The 24,294-nt window shown below is 48.1% G+C and overlaps 1 protein-coding gene across 1 annotated transcript in view; it reads left to right on the forward strand.

The window, feature by feature from the left end:
• Window positions 1-23,254, forward strand: part of HEXA (hexosaminidase subunit alpha) — a 31,530-nt gene extending 8,276 nt beyond the window's left edge. Inside the window, exons 2-14 of the mRNA XM_005685181.3 lie at window positions 12,411-12,503; window positions 13,523-13,588; window positions 15,233-15,279; window positions 15,787-15,897; window positions 16,767-16,868; window positions 17,694-17,826; window positions 18,401-18,581; window positions 19,462-19,548; window positions 19,797-19,869; window positions 20,525-20,708; window positions 20,858-20,948; window positions 21,871-21,975; window positions 23,001-23,254. Of these exons, the coding sequence (XP_005685238.1) occupies window positions 12,411-12,503; window positions 13,523-13,588; window positions 15,233-15,279; window positions 15,787-15,897; window positions 16,767-16,868; window positions 17,694-17,826; window positions 18,401-18,581; window positions 19,462-19,548; window positions 19,797-19,869; window positions 20,525-20,708; window positions 20,858-20,948; window positions 21,871-21,975; window positions 23,001-23,064 (1,337 nt within the window). The 3' untranslated portion in view covers window positions 23,065-23,254. The remainder of the gene's footprint in view (window positions 1-12,410; window positions 12,504-13,522; window positions 13,589-15,232; window positions 15,280-15,786; window positions 15,898-16,766; window positions 16,869-17,693; window positions 17,827-18,400; window positions 18,582-19,461; window positions 19,549-19,796; window positions 19,870-20,524; window positions 20,709-20,857; window positions 20,949-21,870; window positions 21,976-23,000) is intronic.

The following is a 24,294-nucleotide window of genomic DNA, read 5'->3' on the forward strand; positions in this document are numbered from 1 at the left end:
AGATAGTACTGAATGGGAGAAAATATTTGCAAATAATATGACTGAGAAGGGATTAATATCTAATATATATAAATAGTTTATACAACTTAACATGAAAAAAATACCCAATTAAAATGTGGTTGAAAGAAATTAATAGCCATTTTTCCAAAGCAGAAATGCAGATAGCCAACAGGAATTTGAAAAGATGTTCAGTATTGCTAATTATCAGGGAAATGCAAATCAAAACCATAATGAGGTATTACCTCACCCCTGTCAGGATGGCCATCATCAAAAAGAACACAAATAACATCAGTGAGGCTGTAGAGAAAAAGGAACCCTCCCACAGTGTTGGTAGGAATGTAAATTGGTGCAGCCACTGTGGAAAACAGACTGGAGGTTTCTCAAAAAACTAAAAATAGAATTACCATATGACCCAGCTGTTCCACTCCTGGCTAAACATATGAAAAAAACCAAACACGTTAATTAGAAAAGGTATTAATACATGCACCCCAGTGTTCACGGCATCATTTGCAGTTGCTGAGATATGAGAGCACCCTAAGTGTCCATCAGCAGATGAATGGCTAAAGAAGATGTTGTGTGTGTACACACACACACAATGGAATACTATTCAGCCATACAAAAGTCATACAAAACTTTTGTGATTTGCAGCAACAGAGATGGACTTGGAGGGCATAATGCTCAAACAGAGAGAGACGAGCAACTCTATGAGATCACTTATATGCGGAATCTAAAAAATACAGTGAACCAGTGAATATAACAAAACAGAAACAGACTCACAGAATACAGGGAACAGACTAGTGGTTACCAGTGGGGGGAAGAGGGGCAATACAGGGGCGGGGGAGTGGGTGGTACAAACTGTTGGGTGTAAGATAGGCTCAAAGGTGTAAGGACAATGGAGGGGATGTAGCCAGTATTTTGTAATAATCTTAAGTGGAAAGTAACCTTTAAAAGTTATATAAAATTTTTAAGTGAGTTTTTTAGAATACTTAAGAATTTACAGTCTCAAAGTGGACAGACATAAAGTGTGATTTTTGCCAATAACTGAAGCACAGGCGCTCTGGGAACACCTGATGTGTGTGTGTGTGTGTGTGTGTGTGTGTGTATGCGTGCATGTACACGCATAGGGGGTACATTTTGAGAATACGTCCAATAAGAGCTGTCTAATAAGATCTGAAAGGAGCTGATGGAGGTGGAGTTAGTAATCTACACAGAAAGAAATACATGTAGGAAAGGCCTTTAGGAAAGAAGCTTTCATGACATATTTAAGAAACTCAAGTTCAGTGATGTCAGTGTGAAGCACACAGCTACAGGGTGAATCAGCAAGTTCTGAAGCTGAAGAGGTGGTAGATGCAAGGTCATGAAATGACCTGCGGAGCCCTGATAAAGAACATGAACTTCATCCTAAGGTCAAGGAAGGCCAATAAAGGCCATTAACAGGATAAGTGATGTCACTAAACTCTGACTGCATTCGGGATTGGTGGGGAATGGGGCTAGAGGCAGGAACCCACCTAAAAGACTCTTACAGTGGTCTAGATAAGAGATAAAAGTGGCTGAAGTGGGTTGACAGCTGTACAGACAGAGAAAACTAGAAAGATAGAAGAAAAATTTAGGAAGTAGATGTCCTTTGAGAATTAAATGCATAAAGAAGATGTGGTACATTTACACAATGGAATATTACTCAGCCATAAAAAGGAATGAAACAGTGCCATTTGCTGCAACATGGGTGGACCCAGAGATGGTCATACTAAGTGAAGTGAATCAGACAGAAAAGACAAATATCATGTGATATCACTTACATGTAAAATTCCAAAAAAGTGATACATATGAACTTATTTACAAAACAGAAACAGACTCAGAAACTTAGGGTTACCAAAGGGAAAGGTGGGGGAGAGGAATAAATTAGGAGGTTGGAATTAACATTATATATGACTATATAAAATAGATTAACCACAAGGAACTACTGTTTAGTACAGGGAACTCTACTCAATACTCTGTAATGAACTTTATGGGAAAAGAATCTGAAAAAGAATAAATACATGTATATGAATAATCAAATCACTTTACTATACACCTGAAACTAATGCAGCATTGTCAATCAACTATACTCCAATATAAAATTAAAAATTTTTTCAAAAGAAAAAAATTTTAGGAAGTGGAATGCTTGAAAAGTAGAGGTTTTGATGGAGAAGGGGGTTATGGGGATGACTCCAGTTTTGCGATTTAGTAATTTAAATGTATTCAGCTGCCATTCACAAAGACAGAGGAAATAGTAGGAGAGCGAGGGAAGGAGTGAAAAGAGAGACAGAGAGATTGATTAAGAGGTTGGAGGCAGACGGGAATGATTAAAAGTGGGTTTGGTTCTGGACCTGTTGAGTGTGAGGTGCCGATTAGCTAGCAGACAGTTAGCTGAATGGTGCTAAAGCTTGAGAGAATGGGTCCTAAAGGTGACCGTGAGAGGGTGTTGAGGAGGAAAAGGAGGATGTCAGTGGATAACTGCTAAGCCAGAATGTGGGTTAGTTCTTCCTCTTGAGTCACCTAGGATTTGACTAGGTGAAATCACCTAGTCACCTAGGATTATGACTAGCTTTCAGACAGAGAGGAACCCTGGAGACTGGAATCCACAGTCTTAGGTAAATAAAGAAGTGACCAGGAAGTTGCAGAGTGTTGCGACAAGGAGAGGGTCAAGATTTTACAGCTGACTGTCATGATTTCCAGAGGAGAGGTGGTGGTGGTTTTTTTACTTAATGGAAGAGGGTGGATGGCCTGGAAGCAGCCCCCATATGTCTAGCCTAGGATGTGAGAAGGAGCTGCCTCTCAGAGCAAGTTATAGGGAGAGGCAGGCTTCAGTTATGGGGGAAGTAGAAAAGGCTGTAGATGTTGGTAGTTGAGTAACCATGGAATAAGGTTCCAGAGGGTTGGCAGGTGTGGATGATGTGTAGTACAGGTGACTTGGTGGAGGAGAGGAAATAGCCCTTACGGGAATGGGAGTGTGGGCCCAGAGAGAGCAGAGGCGTTATGTGTTGGGCAGAGTGACGAAAGAGGATAGCAGTACAGCACGGGAGATTTCCACGACTGTAAGATTGCCAAGGAAGTAAGCTCCAGAGATAAGCGAAAATTCATGTGTGTGTGTGTGTGTGTGAGAGAGAGAGAGAGAGAGAAATTAATATATGATAAAGGAAACATTGCCAATCAAAAGCTAAAAGATGTGTTAGTCAATAAATATGTTGGGATGACTGGTTGACGGTTATCCATTTGGAAAATTTTTTAATCTTTACCTCATGCCAAGCACAAAAGTAAATTCCAGGCGTGCTAAAGATCTAAAAATATGCCATCAAACTATTAGGACTCAAAGGAACAATTCATTTAGTCCTAGGGTAGAAGAGGCCTTTCTAAACAAGTCAATAAAGGAAACCATAAAGGAAAAGACTTAACAGATTTGACTACATACAAATTAAAGCAAAAGAACCCATAAGTTAAAAAATAAAGGACAAAATGAGGCAAATATGTAACCTTAAAAGACAAGGTTAAAAGCTAGAAAGAGCTCTGCAAATCAATAAAAGAAAATTAACTTCTAAAAAATGCAAAGACAGATGAACTTATCTACAAAACAGAAACAGACTCACAGACATAGAGAAGAGACTTGTGGTAGCCAAGGGGGAGCGGGGAGGGAGAGGGGTGGACTGGGAGTTTGGGGTTGGGGGACGCCAACTGTTACATACAGACTGGAGAAGCGACAGGGTCTGCTGTACAGCTCAGGGAACTAGATCCACTCTCTTGGGATAAACCATAATGGACAAGAACATTTTTTAAAGAATTATATGTGTGTGTGTGTGTGTAACTGAGTCACTTTGATGTACAGTAGAAAGCACAATGAAACTATACTTCAATTAAAAAGTTTTTTGTAAAAAAAATAAGTTTTTTGTTGGGAAAAAAGTACAAAGAATATGACCAGTAAATACAAAGCAGTGCTGAAATTCAATGACTATTACAGGAATACAAATTAAAACAATGCTGTATCTCTGTTTATCAATCAGAGTGGCACAGATGGAAAGGAATTGAGATGGTCTAGTTTTGGAAGGACAGAAAGATGGGCCCATGTATGTTGGTTCAGATAAACCAGTACAGTAACTTGGAAGAGTAATTGGGCAGCATCAAAACTAAAAACTTGGACTTTCCTAGTGGTTAAGAATCTGTCTACCAATGCAGGGGACACAAGTTCGATCCCTGGTCTGGGAAGATCCCACATGCTGCGGGGATCACATGCTCAGGTGCTACAACCACTGAGCCAGCATGCTGCAACCCCTGAAGCCTCTGCACTCTAGAGCCCGTGCTCTGCAGCAAAAGGAACCCCTGCAACGAGAAGCCCACGCACCACAACTAGAGAGTAGCCTCCACTTTGCTGCAGTTAGAGAAAGCCCATGTGTAGTAGCAAAGACCCAGCGCAGCCAAAAATAAATAAGTAATAAAAGGAAAAAACACTTTCATATTTTTGGCCTAGCATTTCTACCTCTAGGAATTTTCCTACTAAAATCTCTCACAATTGCTTTAAAAAATAATATAAATATGAATATTTACTAGAGCATTGTTTATAATATTGAAGACCTATAAGTAGTCCCAAATGTCCACAAAGAGGAAAGAAGTTATTAATTTCAGCTTTTTAAAATTAAAGAATGTTTGGGAGTTCCCTGGTGGCCTAATGGTTAGGATTCTGATTTCACTGCCATGGTCACAGGTTGGGGAACTGAGATCCTGTAAGCTGCATGGCGTGGCCAAATGAAAAAAAAAAAGTATATCTCCAAAATGGAATTGCATTAAACAGTTACAAACAATGATGTTTATATGTACTGACATTAAAAGATCTGTAAATTGTTTTGGTAAGTGGAAAAAAGTTACAAACTAATATGTATTGGGCTCTCATTTTTGTTTTTAAAATAAATCTATATAGTTAAAAAACTGGGATGTATGGAAAGTGATAACCAAAGTTATCTCTTAGGATCTAGAATTATAGGGAGATGTTCTTTCAGTGGACGAGGGGAGTGAACAAGTACAGGTTAAGTTTGAAAAGTAAAGCAAAAAAGAAAACTTCTAACTACAACTTTTACAAAAGACAGGGGGAAAACATTCAGGATTCACCTCTGGGCTAGATGGATTGTACTTCAGAGTAGGTATTAGTAATCTATGGAGGGAAAAGAACCATAGAACTCGTGGGAGGAGGCACCATGGTTCAGACAGAGTTCAGCAGCACTCAGGGGGCGCTCCAGGCCAGGGCAGGTAGGTTCTCAGACTCCCACTTTACCAGGAGAAGAAGTCTGACAGGGCAGCCTTGCCTCTTCTCCTGGACGTACCACTGCTCTTGTGTATCAGCAGCTGCCCAGGCTTAGAAAACCTTTTCCCTCTTGGTAGCTGGCAAACTCCAACTCAAGGTTCAACTCAAGGTTCACAGGTCCCCTTCCAAGGTTAAGCCTTCCTCTCTGCCTCCGGAAGGAGGCAGCTATAATATCTACTGTAGCCTTAATCACACTGTTTTGTAACTGTTGTTTATGTTTGTCTCTCCCACTAGACTGTGAGCTCCTCAAGGGCAGGGACCAGGGCTTGTTTTTCCTTTAAACATCCCAGTACCTAGCACAGGTCCTGATGCACAGTAAGTGCTCCGTATATCCTTGCTGGAATGAGTGAGAAATGAATGATTCCAAGGGCCCTCATTAGGTCAAGTGTGGGGAGAGGAAGCCGGATGCCATGCATATAAAGCTGGGAAGGAGAGGGAGAACCAGCGCCGGCCCCATCGAGGAGAGTGCAGGACTGCCGGGCAGGGTAGACCTGAACGAGTGGGATGTGCCGGGGACTGGGTTGACTTCCCTAGTTTTCACTCCAGAAGCCAAAACACATGCCACTTTATTACCAAAGCGGGTGGTATTTTCTTCATGCTGCTAAGATTCTGTGAATTAAACACATTGCTGTGATGGAAATGTTTTGATTCAGGGAGGAGCAGCGTGGGTTGAGGGACAGGCTATTATGCACTGAGGTAAGGACATGGTTTCCAGATATCTTTTGCAGTACTGCCTTCCAGAGAAGTAGAAAGACCCAAATCTTTGGATTTGTGGACCTAAGAGTCTTCAGAGCAGTATCTGAAAAGGCACTTTCTGGGTGTCTGGGTGTCTTATTGCTATCCACCACCTGAATCCCACTTCCTAAATGGCGCTAGTGGTAAAGAACCCGCCTGCCAATGCAGGAGACACAAGAGACCCAGGTTCAGTCCCTGGATCGGGAAGATCTCCTGGAGAAGGGCATGGCAACCCACTCCAGTATTCTTGCCTGGAGAATCCCATGGACAGAAGAGCCTGGGGGCTACAGTCCATGGGGGCTGCAAAGAGTCAGACATGACTGAGCATACCCAGCATGGCAACCGAATCTTAGATCTTCAGAAATACTAGGTTTGGGTGTATAAAAGTAATCTCTGTATTAACTGTTTGCCATTTATACCTGATTATTGTGTAGCACAATCATTATGCATATATAGAATTAAACATGCATTTAAAAAATTCTAGCATCATTCATTTTTTCTTTTCAGCAAACATTTATTGAATGACTACCGTGTGTCAGGCACTGGGAATACAAAGACACTGAGATTGGTCCCTGCTGTTGAGGAACTCACAGCCTTGGTGAGGAGACAGACAAATAAACAGCATATATTAAGATACCTGTTATGAAAAATGTATGTATATGTTGCTTCATGATCACATAGGAAGGTCTGCTAGGAAGGGGGAGGGGACTGACAAAGTTTTACAGAAGGAAAACCAGAGCTGTTTCTTAATCAGGTGAGATATGGAGGCAATGCAAAGTTTGTTTCGATCGGAGGAAGCAATACATGCAAAGAAAAAGAGGGAGAAAATGTAGCACTTTCAGGGTTCTGTATAAGAGTTCGCTGTGCTCCTGGGAGAGTTCCCAAACAGTGGCAGAGAAAGACAAGTTTGTATAATCATCCAGCAAATTCTGCACTTTATCCTGAAAGCTGTGGGGAACCACCATAGGATTTTGAGCAGAGATTGTCATAATCTGACTTTCATATTAAAAGATCACAAAGGATCGTCGATTGACATGGTATATAAACGGAAGCAGGGAGAGCAGCTTGGGAGATTTTTTAATAATCTAGGTGAAAATTCACAGGAGGCTGAATTAAGGCCTTAACCCAGTGGGAGTGGGAAGGTGCTGACGACCAACTTTGCAGTTGCCACACTTGGTTAGAGCTTTCTGTTATTATGATGCGGCTGCTCTGGGTCGTGATTGCAGCACCTGGGCTTCTCTAGCTGTGGTGCGCAGGCTCTAGGACGTGTGGGCTCAGTGGTTGTGGTGCGTGGGCTTATGGACTCTCAGTTCCCCAACCAGGAACTGACTCCGGGCCCCTTACAGTGGGAATGTGGGGTCTTATCCGCTGGACCACCAGGGTCCCTCTTATTGGTTTATATAGTCTTAGTGCTTGGGCTTCCCTAGGGGTAAAGAATCCACCTGCCACTGCAGGAGTTTGATTCCTGGGTCAGGAAGATCCCCTGGGGAAGGAAATGGCACCCCATTCCAGTATTCTTGCCTGGGAAAACCCATGGACAGAGGAGCCTGGTGGGCTGCAGTCCATGGGGTCGCAGAAGAGTCGGACATGACAGAGCAACTAAACAACGACAGCAGATCTCACTGCTGAGCACAAGATTTGCCACGCACTAGACAGTCAGTGAGTATACGTGGACGATCTTTTGATCTACTCAGAAAGGTGGGAGGAGGAGGAGGTTTCTGGTTTGGGTGATTCAATAGATGGTGCTGTTATCAAATTGAGAGAGAAGGTCAGCCAGGAGGATTCAGACAGAGTTAGTTCAATTCTGTGTCTAAGTTTCGAAGTGCTTTTGAGACGTTTGAGTGGAGATGTGTGAGTCTACAGCTCCAGAAGGAAAGGTACACTTAAGGATCATCAGTCACCCTGGGAGTGGATGACATTGTCCTGAGAGAGTGTAAAGTGAGGAGAAAAAGAGAAGTCTGGAAGCCTGGGGAACCCAGCATGTAGGGGAGGATGAAGGAAAAGGAGAACAAGGAAGCATGTTCAAGGCCTTAGAAGGAAGACCAAGACAGAAAGTGTCCCTTAAGCTAAGGGAGTTTAGTTTCAAGAAGGTCAGGGTGTCTGATGCTGCCAAGAGGCCCAGAAGTGAGTGTCAGTAGAATGCTGCTTCTCTAAAGCAGGGATTTTTGTCTGTTTTGATTGCTGTTGTATCCCCAGCACTTAGGACAGCCTGGCACATAGTAAGTGCTCAATAAATTAACTGATGAATGAATGAATGAATTGAAAAAATCCCTTGCATTTAGTTGCAGAACCACAGGTCCTTGGTGAAGGTATTTTCCCAGGAGTGATGGTGAAGGAAGCTAGATTATAGTGGACTGAGGAGCCGAGAGGATGTCAGGAATTGGCTACAAAGAGAGGGCTATGCGTGCATCTCCTCTTGTGCCGGGCTCTGAGCTAAGCACTTTACATGCATTAACTCATTTACTCTTCTCAACAGCCCAATAGGCTAGATACTGTTATGGTCACCAGATGAGGAACCTACAGCTCAGAGGGAAAAATAACTTGCTCAGGGTCCCATAGCTAGAAAGTGTCAGCCAAGATTTGAACCCAGATCTGTCTGACTTTGAAATTTAGCATGGAGCTGCTCAGCCTACATTTCCTATAGAGTTTCTTTGTGACCGGAAAGAGAGAGAAAGAGAGACTCTTTGGGATGAGTTGAGACCAGGAAGATGTGCAAATATTTTAATGCTGATGGGAAAGAATCGCAAACAGAAATAATCTGAAGACCTGGGGGAAAAGAGAACTAATTAATACGAGAGGAGCCTGGGGAGAGTTGCAGACCACAGGTAAAAGGAAGCCCCTTCCACTGAGGCAGGAGAGGAGAAGACCAGGTGTGTGTGGCAGGCCTTTTTGTCCGGGAGGAGAGGGGAAGGTGGGGGTGGGCAGAGTTCCCTTCTGGCTTTCTGCTGAGATTAAAGCAAGTGGCAATCTGGTTATGGACTTGAAGAAATGGTACAAGTCTGAAATAGCTGTTGCAGAGACTAGGAAAAAGCAGTGGTGGTGGTGATTTTCAGGACGGCGTCAAGGGCCCAGCCAAGATGAGAGACCAGGATTAGGTGCACCAAAGGCAGATGTTTGACTGATCCAGGTTGAGGGTTTTGCCCACTGCATGCAACAGAAGGAAGGGATGGACTGTTGAGAGCATTGGCGTGATGGTGTTGGAGGTGCCCACATCTTGGGCAACAGGAAGGAAGCGAAGACGGCAGAGGAGGGAGAACAGAAACGAAATGGAAGGGTCGTAGTTCTGGGACCCGCACAGCGCAGACAGTGGGATTTGGGTGATAAAACGGTCTCAGGTTCCCCTGTTCTCAGGAGTTCCACCTCCAGACCTGACCTGTGATAAATAAGGCAAAATTGTGCTAAAAAGAGAGGGATAAGGAGAGAAAATTAACAGTGGTTATCCTGTCAGAGAAGAAGAGGGGTGCTGAAGATAACTTTTTTTCTATAAACACTTCTGGGCTATTTGCCTTTTTTTTTGGCTGCACCAGGTGGCATGTGGGATCTCAGTTCCCCAACCAGGGATCAAACCTGCGTCCCTTGCATTGGCAGCATGGATTCTTAACCACTGGACTGCCAGGGAAGTCCTTGAATTTTTTTAACTTCTTAAAAAAAAATACAGACTTTTCACTGAACCCGGGAAAGAGCAGGCTTCTGTGAAAGCAGGGGGATGAGGGAGCAGTGGTCTGGAAGGGGAACCCAGGCGGTGTGGGTTTGCCTGGAACCAGGAGCTGTTGGCTCCGAGGAGGAGCAGCCAGTAAACAGTGGTCCCACCCTGCCATTGTTTACCAGGGAGGAAGTGGGAGCCACAGGACTCACTCAGCTTGGCAGCAGCGAAACTGAGCCAGAACTAACCCTTCCTGATCTCCCAGCTCAGTGCTCTGTTTTCCATGCTGCTTCCTGAGCACTGGAGGCTTCAGAATTTCCTGCCGTCCTGCCCAGGCCCATTGCAAGGGTGCCGGTGTGATTGCTGGTGAGCCAGCTGTTTGCCAGACCCTGCTTCCCACACCTCAGTCCCTCCCAGTGCAGCGGGTGTGGGTGTGTGTAGAGGCGGCTTGCCTGTCCCCAGCCTATTTCCTGTTCTCTTCAGAGTAGCGACTTGGAGGCAGAAACTACAATGATGGCCTCTGTTTACATCCGTTTAAATGACCCAGTGTCCCTCCTGTTTTGCCAGCTCTCACATCACCACCTACTCCGGTCCTTCCTCCTCAGAGCTTGTTTAAGCAGCAGCCATGACTTTGTGTCTTTTTAATCAACCGAGACCCATATGAGTCACTGAGAGCACTTAAGATAGGGCTTCTTCACAATGAGATGGGTGGCCGGGGGTGGAGAGATAAGCCCTTAAATGAAGGGTCTTGTTCTAGGGGAAAAGTCCTTTCATTTTTGTCAGATCCTCAAAGGAGTCTGTGACCTTTCCTTTCTTAAAAGACCAGGGATTTAGCAAATGAAGCAGGTGTGTTTTAGAAAAACCAAAATATGATAACAGCAATTACATGTTCCCTTATCTTCTCAGTAAGAGTTCAGATAAGCCTGGTGTTTGTGCAGCCTCTCTCGTCATCAGGATGGGGACTGTGGCAGTTGTATTAGGGAGCTGAGATTTCTCTATTTGATAGACTGAAGTCCAGAAGGTTAAGATGATAGCTTAGGACTCTTGCCCTCTTTGGCATGCCTGCCTGGGTAGATGTGCAAATGAACTCTCCACACAGTGATACTGGGACTCTGTGATGTGTGGAGTCCAGTGGAGACAAGGAGACAAGGGATGAGGCGGTAGTTTAAGGAGAGAGATTATAGTTCTCTTCATGCCTGCCTCTCGGTGAAGCCCTCCTTGGTCTTTGGGATTTGTAGAGATGGCCCTGCACACTTTATGTCAAGCGCACTCCCTGCCCTGACACTCTGGTTGTCTTTTTATGTTGTGGGCATGAGTCTTCAGGGTTTAGAATGGAGCTGTGAGTTGGCCTGTTCTAGAATAGCCTCAAATTCTCTTCTGCCTCCAGGGTATAAGCAGGTGTTAGTGTTGGGGCGACAGAGTATTTACCGGCAGGGGAAAGAATGTGTTTGCTCTTGCTAGTAGGAAAGGACCCCCAATTGGCTCGCTTCTTGGCCAGCCTGAAAGCCAAGATGTAGCCATGTGGTATGGTGAGCAGGAGATTAAGCAGGCTTCCTTTTGGTTCAAGGCTCCTGAGTTCCTTCTGCCTACAGATGGATAATGTTTGGGATTCCAGTGTGGTTCTGAATCCTCTCTCCCTGCACTGTGCCAGACCATCCTACCTCTGACTTTGTAGTTTCATAGGAAGTCATGGATGTCATGGTGGCAATGGGGACAGATATGGCTCCAGAAACAGAATAGAGGGAGTTCACTGAGGTTCATGCTTGGGGGCGGTACAATCGGTCCCACCCTGAAGGTCATGGACAAGAACCAGTGGGAGGATGGGAAGAGACTGTCCATTTGTGTTTGGTTTGGTGCCTTTTTTTTTTTCCTGTATAGACTGGGATCTGTTGAATTATATTAGATGGTATGTTGTCTCCAACTGGGTGGCTTTTCACTGTTGGGCAGAAGTCTGCCTTGGACAGAGAACCTGTTTGGGAAGAGGAAGGAAGGAAACAGGGTGGTCTGGTGGCTACGTACCTTTGCTGGAGCGCCAGCTAGGCCATCTGAGGCCTCCTCTGCACGGCAGACCCTCCTGTCACCTGGTTCACCTGCTCACATCGGCTCCTAACCTGTTACAAAGCTGACGCCTGCATCTGCAGCCCTCCAGAGCAGTGCTGCTTCAAGTGCCAGTCTGCAGTGAGATGAGAAGCATATTTACCGGAATGTAAAACTGTTCCCTTCACCAAGAAACCCTTGTTACAAGAAACTGTTAGCACTAAACTGTGTTTTCTCTGACATAACTGACTTACACTCTGGAGTCATATAAGCTTCCTATCTGGTGACCACTGGCACATCAGCTAATCTACAGACCACACTTTGACTAGCAATACTCCAGAGCCACCTTTAGTTCAGAAACACTCGTTGAGGTCTTTGAACCTCTGCAAGCCGGAAACAGAGAGCCCTGGTTGCAAAGAGCTGCTGGCAGGTCCATCATGCAAGGGCCAGGGTGCATGACTCGGGGGAGGGGAACACGACCCCAGAGAAGCAGTCAAACAGGTGACTAGGCGGCACCTGTGCCAAGGGCAGCTGTCCGCCCCCCTTCCCTCTTACCACAGACACAAATGGAAAGAACTAGAGTTGGGGTCCCTCCTGTAGGGCCTTGGTTTTGCCTGATGTTTCTGGCAGCAAGTCAGCCACACTGAGTTTATTACCCTGTCCTTGCAGAAAAACGGCATACATCAGAGAAGAATTCATTGGTGGTCCTTGTCGTCACTCCTGGATGTGACCAGTTTCCGTCTTTGGGGTCTGTAGAGAACTGTAAGTACCACTTCGTTCCTTGTTCTAGAAGCCAGCACTTGTCTGGAGCTATAACTCCAGATGGCCTGGCCTCAGTTGCAGATGCTAGGCCTGGAGCCCTCCATGAGGGTAGGGGACAGGGGTCACCAAGTGCCCAGAACCATCAAAGGAGAGTTGTTCCTGTGCATTCCAACCAGCATCTGAAGGTTGGCCGTGAACGTCACACTGGCTAGGCACTGAGTCCCGCAGGACACCTGCCTTCTGGACTGAATATAATCCCTCTGGCATTTTAGGAACTTATGCACTTTGTTGGTTTTTCTCTTCGAGACCCTACACTAGAGAGAGAAGGAGTTTTTGGCCATTTGAACTGAGATGAAGCCAAGTCATTCGTCCTGTGGCTGCTCTGAGCAGTGGCATTTGGGGACATCTCAGTGTGCAAAGTGAACATTCAGGTCTTGGCTTCTTCCTCACATTGCTGAGGAGGTAGCTGAAGTCTGGAGACAAGGGGAGAGGGGGGTGACTTCAAAGGCTCTGGGAACATTGTATCCTGGACTCACCCCTCCAAGCATCCCTTTTCCCTTCTTCCTTTGAGCTAAAGCCTGGCAGAAATCCATGTTTCTGGTGGGGAAACTGATGCACAGGGTGGGGGGTGCTTTGCAGAGGATTCCACACCAGCTTGCCTGTCCTCACACACCATTTTCCGGGGCCTCAGAGTCACTGGGTGACCACCCTCCCACTCTGGCCCCAGGCCTGAGTATCAGCCCTGCTCTCTCAGGGAATGCTTCCTCTTTGAAAGAAAAAATGTGTTTGTTTGTTGTTGTTGTTGTTGTTGTTGTTTTTCCCATGGCATATGGGATTTAGTTCCCCAACCAGGGATTGAACCCATGCCCCCTGCCGTGGAAGCACAGTCTTAACCACTGGGCCACTAGGAAAGTTACTTATTGTTGTTTTTTAATCCGAGGTTTTACAGAGAACATGTGATTCTCTGAAATCTGAGGGTAGAAATCCTTAACCTAATGGAATCATTTCTGTCGTTTCAGACACACTGACCATAAATGATGAGCAGTGTCTCCTCCTCTCCGAGACTGTCTGGGGCGCCCTGCGAGGTAACAGGATGGGGCTGATGCTGGGAGAGAGAAGGATGATGTGGGAAGGTGGGCACTGGTGGGGTGAGGGGCAGGACTGGGGGCCAGGCAAATGCCCCCAGCTTAGGAACTTGCTTTATGGAGACCAGCTGGAGTATTTCCTCAACTCCCTGCAGGGAGTGTTCTCCTCGCCGCTGTCTCCAGCACCTGGCAGGTGTCACAGCCTGTGCAGCGACAGCCACTCCCCTGGCAGGCGCTCTGGGAAGCAGAGGGAGCCCCTGCAGGCGGATGGCAGGCACCAGCGGGGGCAGGCGGCTGGGGAGAGGGGCCCACTCTGCCACGCACACGGTTTGTTCAGCTCTCACTACAGACCCAGGATTGGAAGGGCTCTTTAAAAAGGAAATCTAGATCAAAAGAAAGATAAATGTCAAAACAGAGGTAAACAGTGATAAAGCGAAGACTTCGCTAGCCAACGGGCTATAGGCCCCTGCCCTTCCTCTTGGTTCACTGAGAAGGTACTTGGTCCCTAGGCACAGACTTAGCCAAATACTTCCACCCCTTTTGGTAAGAGCTCTACCGGTGAATGAGGGGAGTTCTCACTGAACTCCAAACCTTGTTTCGGTTTGTCTTTATTCCCTAGCCCCTCCTCCCCTCCCCTGTGTTTTGGAGAAACAGCATGCTGACACCCCTTTCCGCCCTCTTGTGCATTTTGTGTGGGTGTTAACAATTAGGTTAAAGTGGGAGAGTTCTGGGGCCCCAAGTGCCAGGCGTCAAGGCCAGACTGGAGAGAAGCCCCGATGGTACACTGGAAGTTGGCCTCAAAGGAGGTGTTGAATGACCACGAAGGCCTCACAGATTCTTAAGTTCTGAAAATTTAGGATTCTGGGAATCTTTCACAGGGCGTCTGCTGGGTTTGTAGAAGTGAGTGCCCAGCTGTTGAGAACATCTAGTGCTCTAGACGTAGCCCGCCTGCCCTTGGGCCTCACCAGAATCTAGGAGTCTGTGTCCAGTCTCCTGGGGCAGTTGCTACCTGCCAGATCTCAGCTCCCGATAGTCGGTTCTCTTCTCAGGGTCTGAAGAGGAAAAGTGGATGTTTCTTTGTCTTTTGGGTCCAGCTGTGGACCCACAAGTTTATGATCTCGTTGAGTTTATGAAACTCAAGTTTATGATCACATTCCCACAATTCAAAGTGAAGAGGCAGCAGGTTGGAGGCCCCCCTTTCTCAGCTCCCTTAGCTCCTGATGAGTATTATCCACCGAACTATTTATCCCCTGTGAGATGGCTTGTCCTTTCGTATGTCCTCATAGGCCCCAGCTGTTGAGAGCATTTAATGCTCTGCACTCAGCATGCCTGGCCTCTCTTCTTAATACCTTTGTGAATTCAAGACTTAGGGTTTATAGATAAGAGGCATGTGGGTGAGTGTATTGCTAGGAGGGGCACAAAACCCCCTTACACTGCCCGCTCCCAAAATAAAAGACAGTAAAAATCGATACTGGCTTCCTGTTGTCCCCCTTTTCTAGCTGTTGAGAAGCATGCAGCCTACACTAGATTTCATTTCACTGTGTGCCCAAGCACTGTGCTCTGCCACACAGGAACCTTCCAGATGGTTCTAACCCTTTACCCACCTCCCTAAGTCTTTACATCCGCCTCTCTACTTCCCTGTAGGTCTGGAGACATTTAGCCAGCTTATTTGGAGATCTCCTGAGGGCACGGTGAGTGTGGGCCTTCAAAAAGGGCCCCTCTTAAACCTCTGGCATTTGCTCCCAATATTGAGAGTCCTGGAAATACCTTCTTTTGCCTAGAACAGAGTCCTGGTGGCTTGAGATGGTCCCAAAAAGAGTATTCGCAGAGATAATGGGTAGAAATTGGTTTGGTAGATTTTGCCAGTTGGGGTATAACTCAGTTCCCCTGAGTCATTATTGAGTAATAACCTTGAGACCACACTGCTTTGAAGAGAATATTGAGTTAGTGAGAATCTGGTACACGTGAGCTGAGTGGTGTGTGGGACAGCTGCACTGGCTGGCAGAAGGTTACTCTCTGGAGAGGTACATGCTTATGGTCATTCATTTGGAGGTGTGGGGTGTTTGTGGAGATAGTCACCCTGAAGAACTGTCAGCTGGTTGGGTTTTCAGGGATCTCAGAAGACTTTTCTCATCCCCCTCTACCCCACTGGTGAATTGCCTTAGACTCCTGACATGTTCAATGTTTGGTCCACACAGTTCTATGTCAACAAGACGGATATTGAGGACTTCCCGCGCTTCCCTCACCGGGGCTTGTTGCTGGATACATCTCGCCATTACCTGCCACTGTCTAGCATCCTGGACACTCTGGTATCCAGGCCTTAAGGCCTTCTTTGCCCTTAGGATTCTGGGGTGATGGGACAACAGATAGATCCGGTGCCATATTCTTAAAGAGTTACAGAGAGAATATATGTAACTTTCTGAGCTCCTGGGAAAAATGTACAAGATGACCTGCTCCAAGATTCAAAAAAATACGAGTCATTTTAACGTACCACTGGCTACTGAGGACCAGTGTCCAGGCCATCTCCAGTGACAGAGGAGGTGGGTTGGGGAATTGGCTTCTCTGACCAAGGGCAGCTATCTATAGTTAGTATAAAGTCTTAGGAAAGAGATGTTCAGGAGCCTTAGCTGGGGATGATCCTAACTGTCTAGAATTTGATGGGCAGTCTGAGCTGACAGTTACCCATCTGACTTACATGTCTAACTATTCCTTTGGTGTTCTGATGGAACCAGAGAAGTGGACATCTACCAGTCTTGGCATCTGAGATTTATGGCTTATGAGGCTATTAAATAAATTCACAACAGATCTCACAGTTTGGATAAACCCTAGTCAGACAACCCAAACCACGCGGCAGGAGGAAATATTAGTTTCCACGGTCTTGTGGGACTTCCTGACCCCAAGGTACCCCAGAGCGGCAGCCCTTCTCCCGTCGTGACTGTAACTCATCCCCCACAGAGGAGACACTGCTTCTGTCAGCCACCTTCGGATGTGCAGGGTCTTCCCCTCCCCTCCATGCCAGGCACAACCTGATGGGAAGGTCTGATACAGAGAACCTGTGGACTCTTAGCAGGGAGCTGGGGCAGGCTGAGCCTGTGAAAGTGTGTGGCGCGGCCTGCCGCGCTTGGGGCCGAAGCTGGAGAGGTTGCGCTGGCTTCACAGTGCGTGCTCTGACCTACAGGATGTCATGGCATACAATAAATTCAACGTTTTCCACTGGCATCTGGTCGATGACTCTTCTTTCCCGTATGAGAGCTTCACTTTTCCAGACCTCACCAAAAAGGTATGTTTCGATTTTACCCAAACCAAGTTGATGGCTTGAAGTCTGACTCTGCCTATGGCCCTGCTAGCAAAGGACATCAGCCCTCCTCCTAACCAGTCAGTTTAAGGGACACACTCACATATAGGAGAAGGGCACTGGCTTTGGAGTCAAGAGACCTGAATTCAAGTCTAAGCTGTACCATTAATTTCCTCTGTGACCTTCAGGAGAGAATCTTTCCTGGTCCTATTTTTTTATTAATATTTTGTTAGCTGGGTATAATAACTACCTTATTTGTCTCACTGGCATCATGGCACTGAGATAAGACAATGAACGGACAGCTTGTGGGAAATTATGATACAGTTCCTTGAAGACAGCACCTGATATGAACAGGCTGTGGGTTGGTTTTCTTCCTTTTTTAAAAACAATTTTATGCATTTACTTTTGGCTGGGCTGGGTCTTCACTGCTGCGTGGGCTTTCTCTAGTTGTGGCGAGCAGAGTTACTCCGTGGCTGCGGAGCGTGGGCTTCTCATTGCAGGGGCTTCTCTTACTGCAGAGCACAGGCTCCAGGCGTGCAGGTCTCAGGAGTCGCAGCTCGCAGGCTCCAGAACACGGGTTCAGTAGCTGCGGCACCCAGGCCTAGTTGCTCGGGGGCATATGGGTTCTTCTTGGACAAGGGATCGAACCCGGGTCCCCTGTGTTGCAGGTGGATTCTTATCCACTCCGGCACCAGGGAAGCCCTGTGGGCAGATTTTCTGATATCCTGGGGGGCCTGAAGGCATTTTGAATATCCTCTCCTCTGCTAGCCTTCAGGAAATGGGATCCTCAATGTGTTTTGTGCCTTTCAGGGGTCCTACAACCCTGCTACCCACATCTACACAGCGCAGGATGTGAAGGAGGTGATTGAATATGCGCGGCTTCGGGGTATCCGGGTGCTGGCAGAGTTTGACACTCCTGGCCACACTCTGTCCTGGGGGCCAGGTAAGAATCATGTCTGCAGTTGGAGGGAGTCCGCTGATTCCCTTCAGTGGGGAGTTAGGATGTTGACTCTTGGATGTAGCATGCCCCAGCCTTGGTCTCTGGAAGAATATTTTCCATCAACTTCTTCCACTGGGAATTTAGATAGGCAGAATTTACTTTGGGCGAAAGAGGACACTTCTTACTATTAAAACATGGGCAAATTCTTCTCAGATGTCCTTGCCTGATAATGCCCTTGTAGGTCATTGTGCCCAGAGTGGAAGAAAGGTTTTGCCAGTCTGTCTAGATCAGGCTCTCTGCTTTTCTGCTGGCAGACTACGTGAGGAGAGCACGCTTTGGGAGCAAGGGTGACCCCAGTGGAAGAATGTGTCAAGGCAGCAGAAGTGTGTGACAGTTGTCTGGGTATGATTTGTGGACATACTTGTATTTCTTTGATTGTCACTAAACGCTCGTGTCTGTGATTGCCTGAGTGTTCCTGCCTGAGTGAATGTCTATGAACATGATTGTCACCGTGTATGTGACTATACGTAGGGTTTGTGTATTTGTGACGCTAGTGTCAGATTCTCTCTTGCCTTAGGTGTCCCTGGATTACTAACTCCTTGCTACTCTGGGTCTCACCCCTCTGGCACCTTTGGGCCAGTGAATCCGGCTCTCAACAATACCTACGAGTTCATGAGCACATTCTTCTTGGAGATCAGTACTGTTTTCCCAGACTTTTATCTGCACCTGGGAGGAGATGAGGTGGATTTCACATGCTGGTATGAGCCCTGTGACCCCCTCATCCTGGCCTGATAGACGGCCCACTCAGAGGAGAGGTCAGCCTGAAGAAGCCCTGTCTCGGGTGCTCCTCAGCTACCCACCCAGATGGCTCAGGCCTTTCCTCTCTCCACCGACCGAGAGCCCCGCCTGGTCTTGGCAAGTCCGAGATCTTGTCATAGTCTCGAGGTATTGACAGAAGAACCACCTCCAGGCACAGAATTGTCTTGGAAAAATCAGGGTAGAGAAAAATAGTCCCTGCTTTTGACAGTTTAAAATAGTCTGGTTGAAGAGGCAGGACACATGAATTTGTGGCTAATATATGACAGTGTCTGGTTAGTATTAAATTATAAGGTTCCAGCCCTCAGATTTACTTAGCTCAAAAGAGGCTGAGAGGCTTCTTGGAGAAGTGGGAACTAGAGCTGGGGAAAGGGTAGAGGAGAGAGAAAAAATAAAATGTAAACATTGTGCGGCAAGGGAGCTGCCATGGGTGACAGACAGCAATGCCTGTATACACTTGGAATAAAGAATGAACATTAAGGAAAGAGCAGGATATGCCCAGGGTGTGGGAGGTAAGAGACGGAAACCAGAATCCAGTGTGCCCGCGTCAAGACCGCAGAGCCTCATGTCACAGCCCAGAGAGACTGAGATGTGTTCTCTTAGGAAGTGAACTTGAAGCTCTTCAGGTCCTATATCAGTGGTCCCCCTTCACTTAGCTTTTTCAGCCATACTTCCCAAAGTTGTGGCCTCTTGAGATCCTCAGTTGATTGGTTTTTCAGATGGAAAAAAAAAAAAAGTTGTGGGAGGCCAGGTGACAAATCCACAAGCTTCGGGCTTTGAGGATGTCAAAAGAAGTAACCTTCGTTTTCTCTTGGGATTCAGGAAGTCCAACCCAGATATCCAGGCCTTTATGAAGAAGAAAGGCTTTGGCGATGACTTCAAGAAGCTGGAGTCCTTCTACATCCAGACGTGAGGACACAGCGGGAGTGGGCGGTCACCCGCCTTCAGAGTCCTCCCTTTCCATAACAGGGCCAGGCCCTGCTGGGCCACTTTCTGGGCCCCTGAAGGGGTCCTCTGTCCTGTCCTTTCTGGTTGGAGTGGTCGGTTCCCAACTGGTCAGACAGGAATGGGCCCCTAGCCAGGCTTTGCCCCCAGGGCACTGACACCAGTAGCTCAGAGCCTCTCGGAACTGAGCAAACACTCTCTCTACTCTCTAGGCTACTGGACATTGTCTCTGCCTATGGCAAGGGCTACGTGGTGTGGCAGGAGGTGTTTGATAATAAAGTAAAGGTGAGCCTGGAGCAGAGAAGAGGTGCTCCCCTCAGGGCCTCCGTCTGCTCTCCCATCCTTTCCCTGCTTCTGCATGGATACAGAGCTCTGAGCCCCGAGTGTGCGTGTCAGAGCCTCCATTTGTCTTCCCTCACTGTGAACTGATGGAGTTACTTGTGCTGCTGGGTTACTTGGGATTCCTGAAACTGTCATGATGGGTTGGGTTTTCATTCCTGTGTCCTAGACTAGGATCTTCCAGGCCTGGGGGCAGGGCTGTCTTCCCCTTCATCATTGACTAGTAAGATCCCAGCTTCCTGCCACATCAGGGGCTCTGCAGGAACCTCATCCCATCTTCAGACACATCTGGAGATGCTTGGACATGACAGCCCCTGATGAGTTTTCTAGGCCCCACTGCTTGCCTCTGTTAGTTCCCTACTGGAGTTACTATCTCAGTGTAGACAGGACTGCAGAGGGGTTAGGGGAGGGGGCAGCACGGAGCTCTCCTAGGGCCTTTGGGGGCCTTGGCCTCTGCACTGGGCTAGAAGTTCAGTGGCTAGGGGTCACAGAGAAATGCTTTGCTGCTGGGGAGCAGAGGGGGCTCACACCCCCCTGGCCTGGGCTGCTTGCATGAGACTGTGTCCTGGGAACCTCTGTGCCATTTGACCTTTTGTGACAGGTTCGGCCAGACACAATCATCCAGGTATGGCGAGAAGAGATACCAGTAAAATATGTGAAGGAGATGGCACTGGTCACCAGCGCTGGCTTTCGGGCCCTGCTCTCTGCCCCCTGGTACCTGAACCATATAACTTATGGCCCTGACTGGAAGGAGATCTACCTGGTGGAGCCCCTGGCATTTGAAGGTAAACAGGGAGCTCTCCTTGCTGCCAGAGCAGCTGAGGGAGAGAAGGAGAGCCTGGGTTGGACGTTTCAGATCGGCAGATGAAATGGCCTGAGGAGAGGACCACGTTGGGAAGGTGGTTGAGGCCTGTCGTTGCTTGTTTTCCCTCAGGTAGCCCTGAGCAGAAGGCCCTGGTGATTGGCGGAGAGGCCTGTATGTGGGGAGAGTATGTGGACAGCACAAACCTGGTCCCCAGGCTCTGGTAAGGGCTTTCTGGGGATATGGAGGGCTGGGCTTGCGGGCATGGGTTCTCTCTCCCAGGCGCAGTCCCGTCCAGCTACCACCAGCCGAGCGCCATCCTCTCGGGCCTGGGAGAGAAGGGGCCTCGCACTGCTGCTTCTGTTTGTACGGAACAGTCCTCTTCTGCCTGACTTCTGTGTTTGCTCCTTCAGCCCATTAGGTGTGTCCCATGGAGACTGTTGGGCTTCCCTGGTGGCTCAGTGGTAAAGAATCTGCCTGCAACGCAGGAAACCTTGGTTCGATCCCTGGGTTAGGAAGATCCCCTGGAGAAGGAAATGGCAACCCACTCCAGTATTCTTGCTTGGGAAATCCCATGGACAGAGGGGCCTGAAAAGGTACAGTCCCTGGGGTCACAGAAGAGTTAGACATGACTCGGACATGACAACTAAACGACAACATGGAGATTGTTGTCCCCACTTCACACACAGGGATGAGGAGGCCTGGAGAGCACGTTGAAAGAATTTTGTTTTGGGGATGGCTCAGGATCCAGCCCTGAGATGCACAGTCTCTGTACTAAGACTCCTCTCTGCTGTCTCCTCAGAGTGCTGCTACCCCTCAGCAAGCTTGGGGGGCTGTGTAGAGTTTACATTTTGAGAACAGCTGCCGCCACCGCCATCAATAACTGTTCACGATGCCTTTCAGACGGACTCTGGTCCCTATGTCTTTGGGAGAGGAGGAGGAATCACGATCCCCATTTTACTGAAGATGAAGCAGGGCCCTGGCAGTCCTGGGGAGCCCTCTAGTGAGCTGTCACTCTGATTAAAGTGTCGGTCACATCCCTCGGCCCTAAGCTAGTCCGGGGTGCCTAAACAAGAGGCTATGGGTGTCCAGCACCCTTGCAGGGAACCCAGAGCCCAAACCGGGTGCCTCTCTCCTTTCCGCAGGCCTAGAGCAGGGGCTGTTGCCGAGAGGCTGTGGAGCAATAAGATGGTGTCCAACCTGGACTTTGCCTTTAAACGTCTGGCACACTTCCGCTGTGAGCTGCTGAGGTAAGCAGACCATGGTAAGATCGGGGGCTGAGGATCCCTTCCTGACAGGAAAAGAACACTGATTGTAGCTAACATGTGCGGAAGCGTGTTGAGGGTGACAGGCCCTGTCAGCCCTCTGCTGGCACTGCTTGATTCAGTCTTCGCCACAGCCCTATCAGGGGATAGAGTTTCTATGCCCATTGCAGAGGCAGGCAGCTGAGGCACAGAGCAGCTCAGTAACTTGCCCAAAGTTGCTCACAACCAGCAATTGAACTGCCCTCACTGTCTGCTGTTATCCACGGCCATGCGTTTATGGGTTCTCACGACACCCGTGCCCCAGTTGGGATGGGCCTGAGTACGAGGGTCAGTTCCCTGGTTCATTCATTGACTTGGTTTTGAGACCCTGGGGAAACAGCCTCGTAGAGAGCAGAGTCCCAGGCTGAGAGCCAGGCATGTGGGGTCTAAGCCTCTACTGTCTAATTTACTGGGTGACTTTGAGCGAGTTCCTTACCATTTCTGAGCAGATAATTTATTTGGATAATAAAGGAGGCATGTCTCAAGGTGCCCTAAAGAGACTGGTCAGGTCCTGGAACTGGTGAGGCTGAGATTTCATGCCCACACCCTGTGGGTGGGCTGGACAGTGCCTCCGTGCCCCCTGCCCCTGACATTTACAGTGTTTTAGAGCCATTAACGGGGGCTCAGTGGGCCAAGAGCACTGGGCACATTGTAGGCGTCCACCATTTTTCTCAAGAGACTGAGTGATTTGGGGCTGGGGCACAGAAGCAGGGAGGTATTCTTCAAGGTTCCGAGGTGTCCCTGTATCAGGATCACTGGGGTACCCGATCCACATGGCAACACATAGCCCCACCCCAGCAAGAATCTCTGGAAGTGAGACCCCAAGAAATTTTGGTGTCTAGTGACAGCGTGAAATCCACTGAAGGGGGGAAGGGGAGACTGTCGGTTGTGGTGGAGAAGATGTTGCTGGAGCCTAAAACTTAACTGCCTTCGAGGACTCATGGTACCTGTTTCTTTACGTCCTCTTGCAGGCGTGGTGTCCAGGCCCAGCCCCTCAGCGTAGGCTACTGTGACATGGAGTTTGAACAAACCTGAGCAAGTAGCCCCCGGCACCAAGGAGGGTCCTGGCCCTAGGAGAGTGGAAGCGGGGCCAGGCTTCCACTGCACCCCGCCCGGGGGATGGAGCCCCTTGGCCACGTGCCCCTGTGCCTAGAGACAAGGGGGCTGGTGCTGGCGGTGGCGTCCAATAAAGAGTGATGTGGCATTTTTCTGTAACAAACATGGATTACCTGTGTGGAAACAAATGTGAGTGGCCCTAGGGAAGGGGAACTGCCAGCACTGGCCTTCTGCTCCTAAGGGTGATAGGCTCAGTGGGGCCCAGCCAGCCTGGGCTCAGTATCTTGCCCCTGGAGGGATCTTACAAGTTGAAGGCTGGGAACAAAACTTGTATCCTCTGTGCCGTCCTACCCTGCCTGAGTTTTGATGCCTCTCCTAGCTCACCAGAGTCCAGACACACACCCCATCCTTAGACTCATCACCTGGACCCCTGAGGCTTCTGTGCGTGGAACACGACAGCACAGGGGACCAAAGGAGTCCCAGGAAGCGGCAGGGGCCCCAGCCCCAACCTGGCCACAGAACAGCTCTTGCCCCTTGCACACTCACTAACTTCCCTCCCCTAGAGCTTTTCTTCTGCTTTAGGTTTCTTGTTACTTCCATTTCATGCAACCATTATTAAATATTGAACACAGACTATGATCTTGGCACTATGGTAGGTGGTTAAATTTGAAAGACTTAGTCCCCAGAGGCCGTGGTCCACTCCCCAAAATGCCAGCAACCTCCACCCCTCCTCCCACCCATTTTCAGTCCAGTAGCATCTTCTCAGAGAACTGCTGGCACAGCTGAGACAATGTGAGGAAAGCCCCTGGAGGACCAAGAGGTGGGTATGTGGCTCTGGAAGAGTCTGCACCGGTGACCAGGCTGCCATAGGAAGAAATGGCTCATCATGGACCCAGCCTGCCCCCTAATGGTGTCATGTTCAGAAGTGACAGTGCAGCCCAGAGTCCGGGCCCGCAGTGCACAGCAGCTCTTTCAGGTGTGGATTTCTATGACCGTTTTTAAGTTATTTCACCTGGTCCTGGGCTGGAAGGACAATGGAGAGGCACAGACATTTCTTTCAGAAAGTTTCCAATCTAGTGGATACAGAAAGTTGGGGAAGGCAGGGCTGAAAAGGCATCTTAGTAAAATTTGGTCCTTAAATAGCATCCTGCACTCCCTCGATCATGTGCCTTTGGGGACCTGACTGAATGTGCACCAATCAGGCCTTCT

The sequence above is a fragment of the Capra hircus genome, chromosome 10 (genome assembly GCF_001704415.2).
Source record: "Capra hircus breed San Clemente chromosome 10, ASM170441v1, whole genome shotgun sequence".
Taxonomy (NCBI): domain Eukaryota; kingdom Metazoa; phylum Chordata; class Mammalia; order Artiodactyla; family Bovidae; genus Capra; species Capra hircus.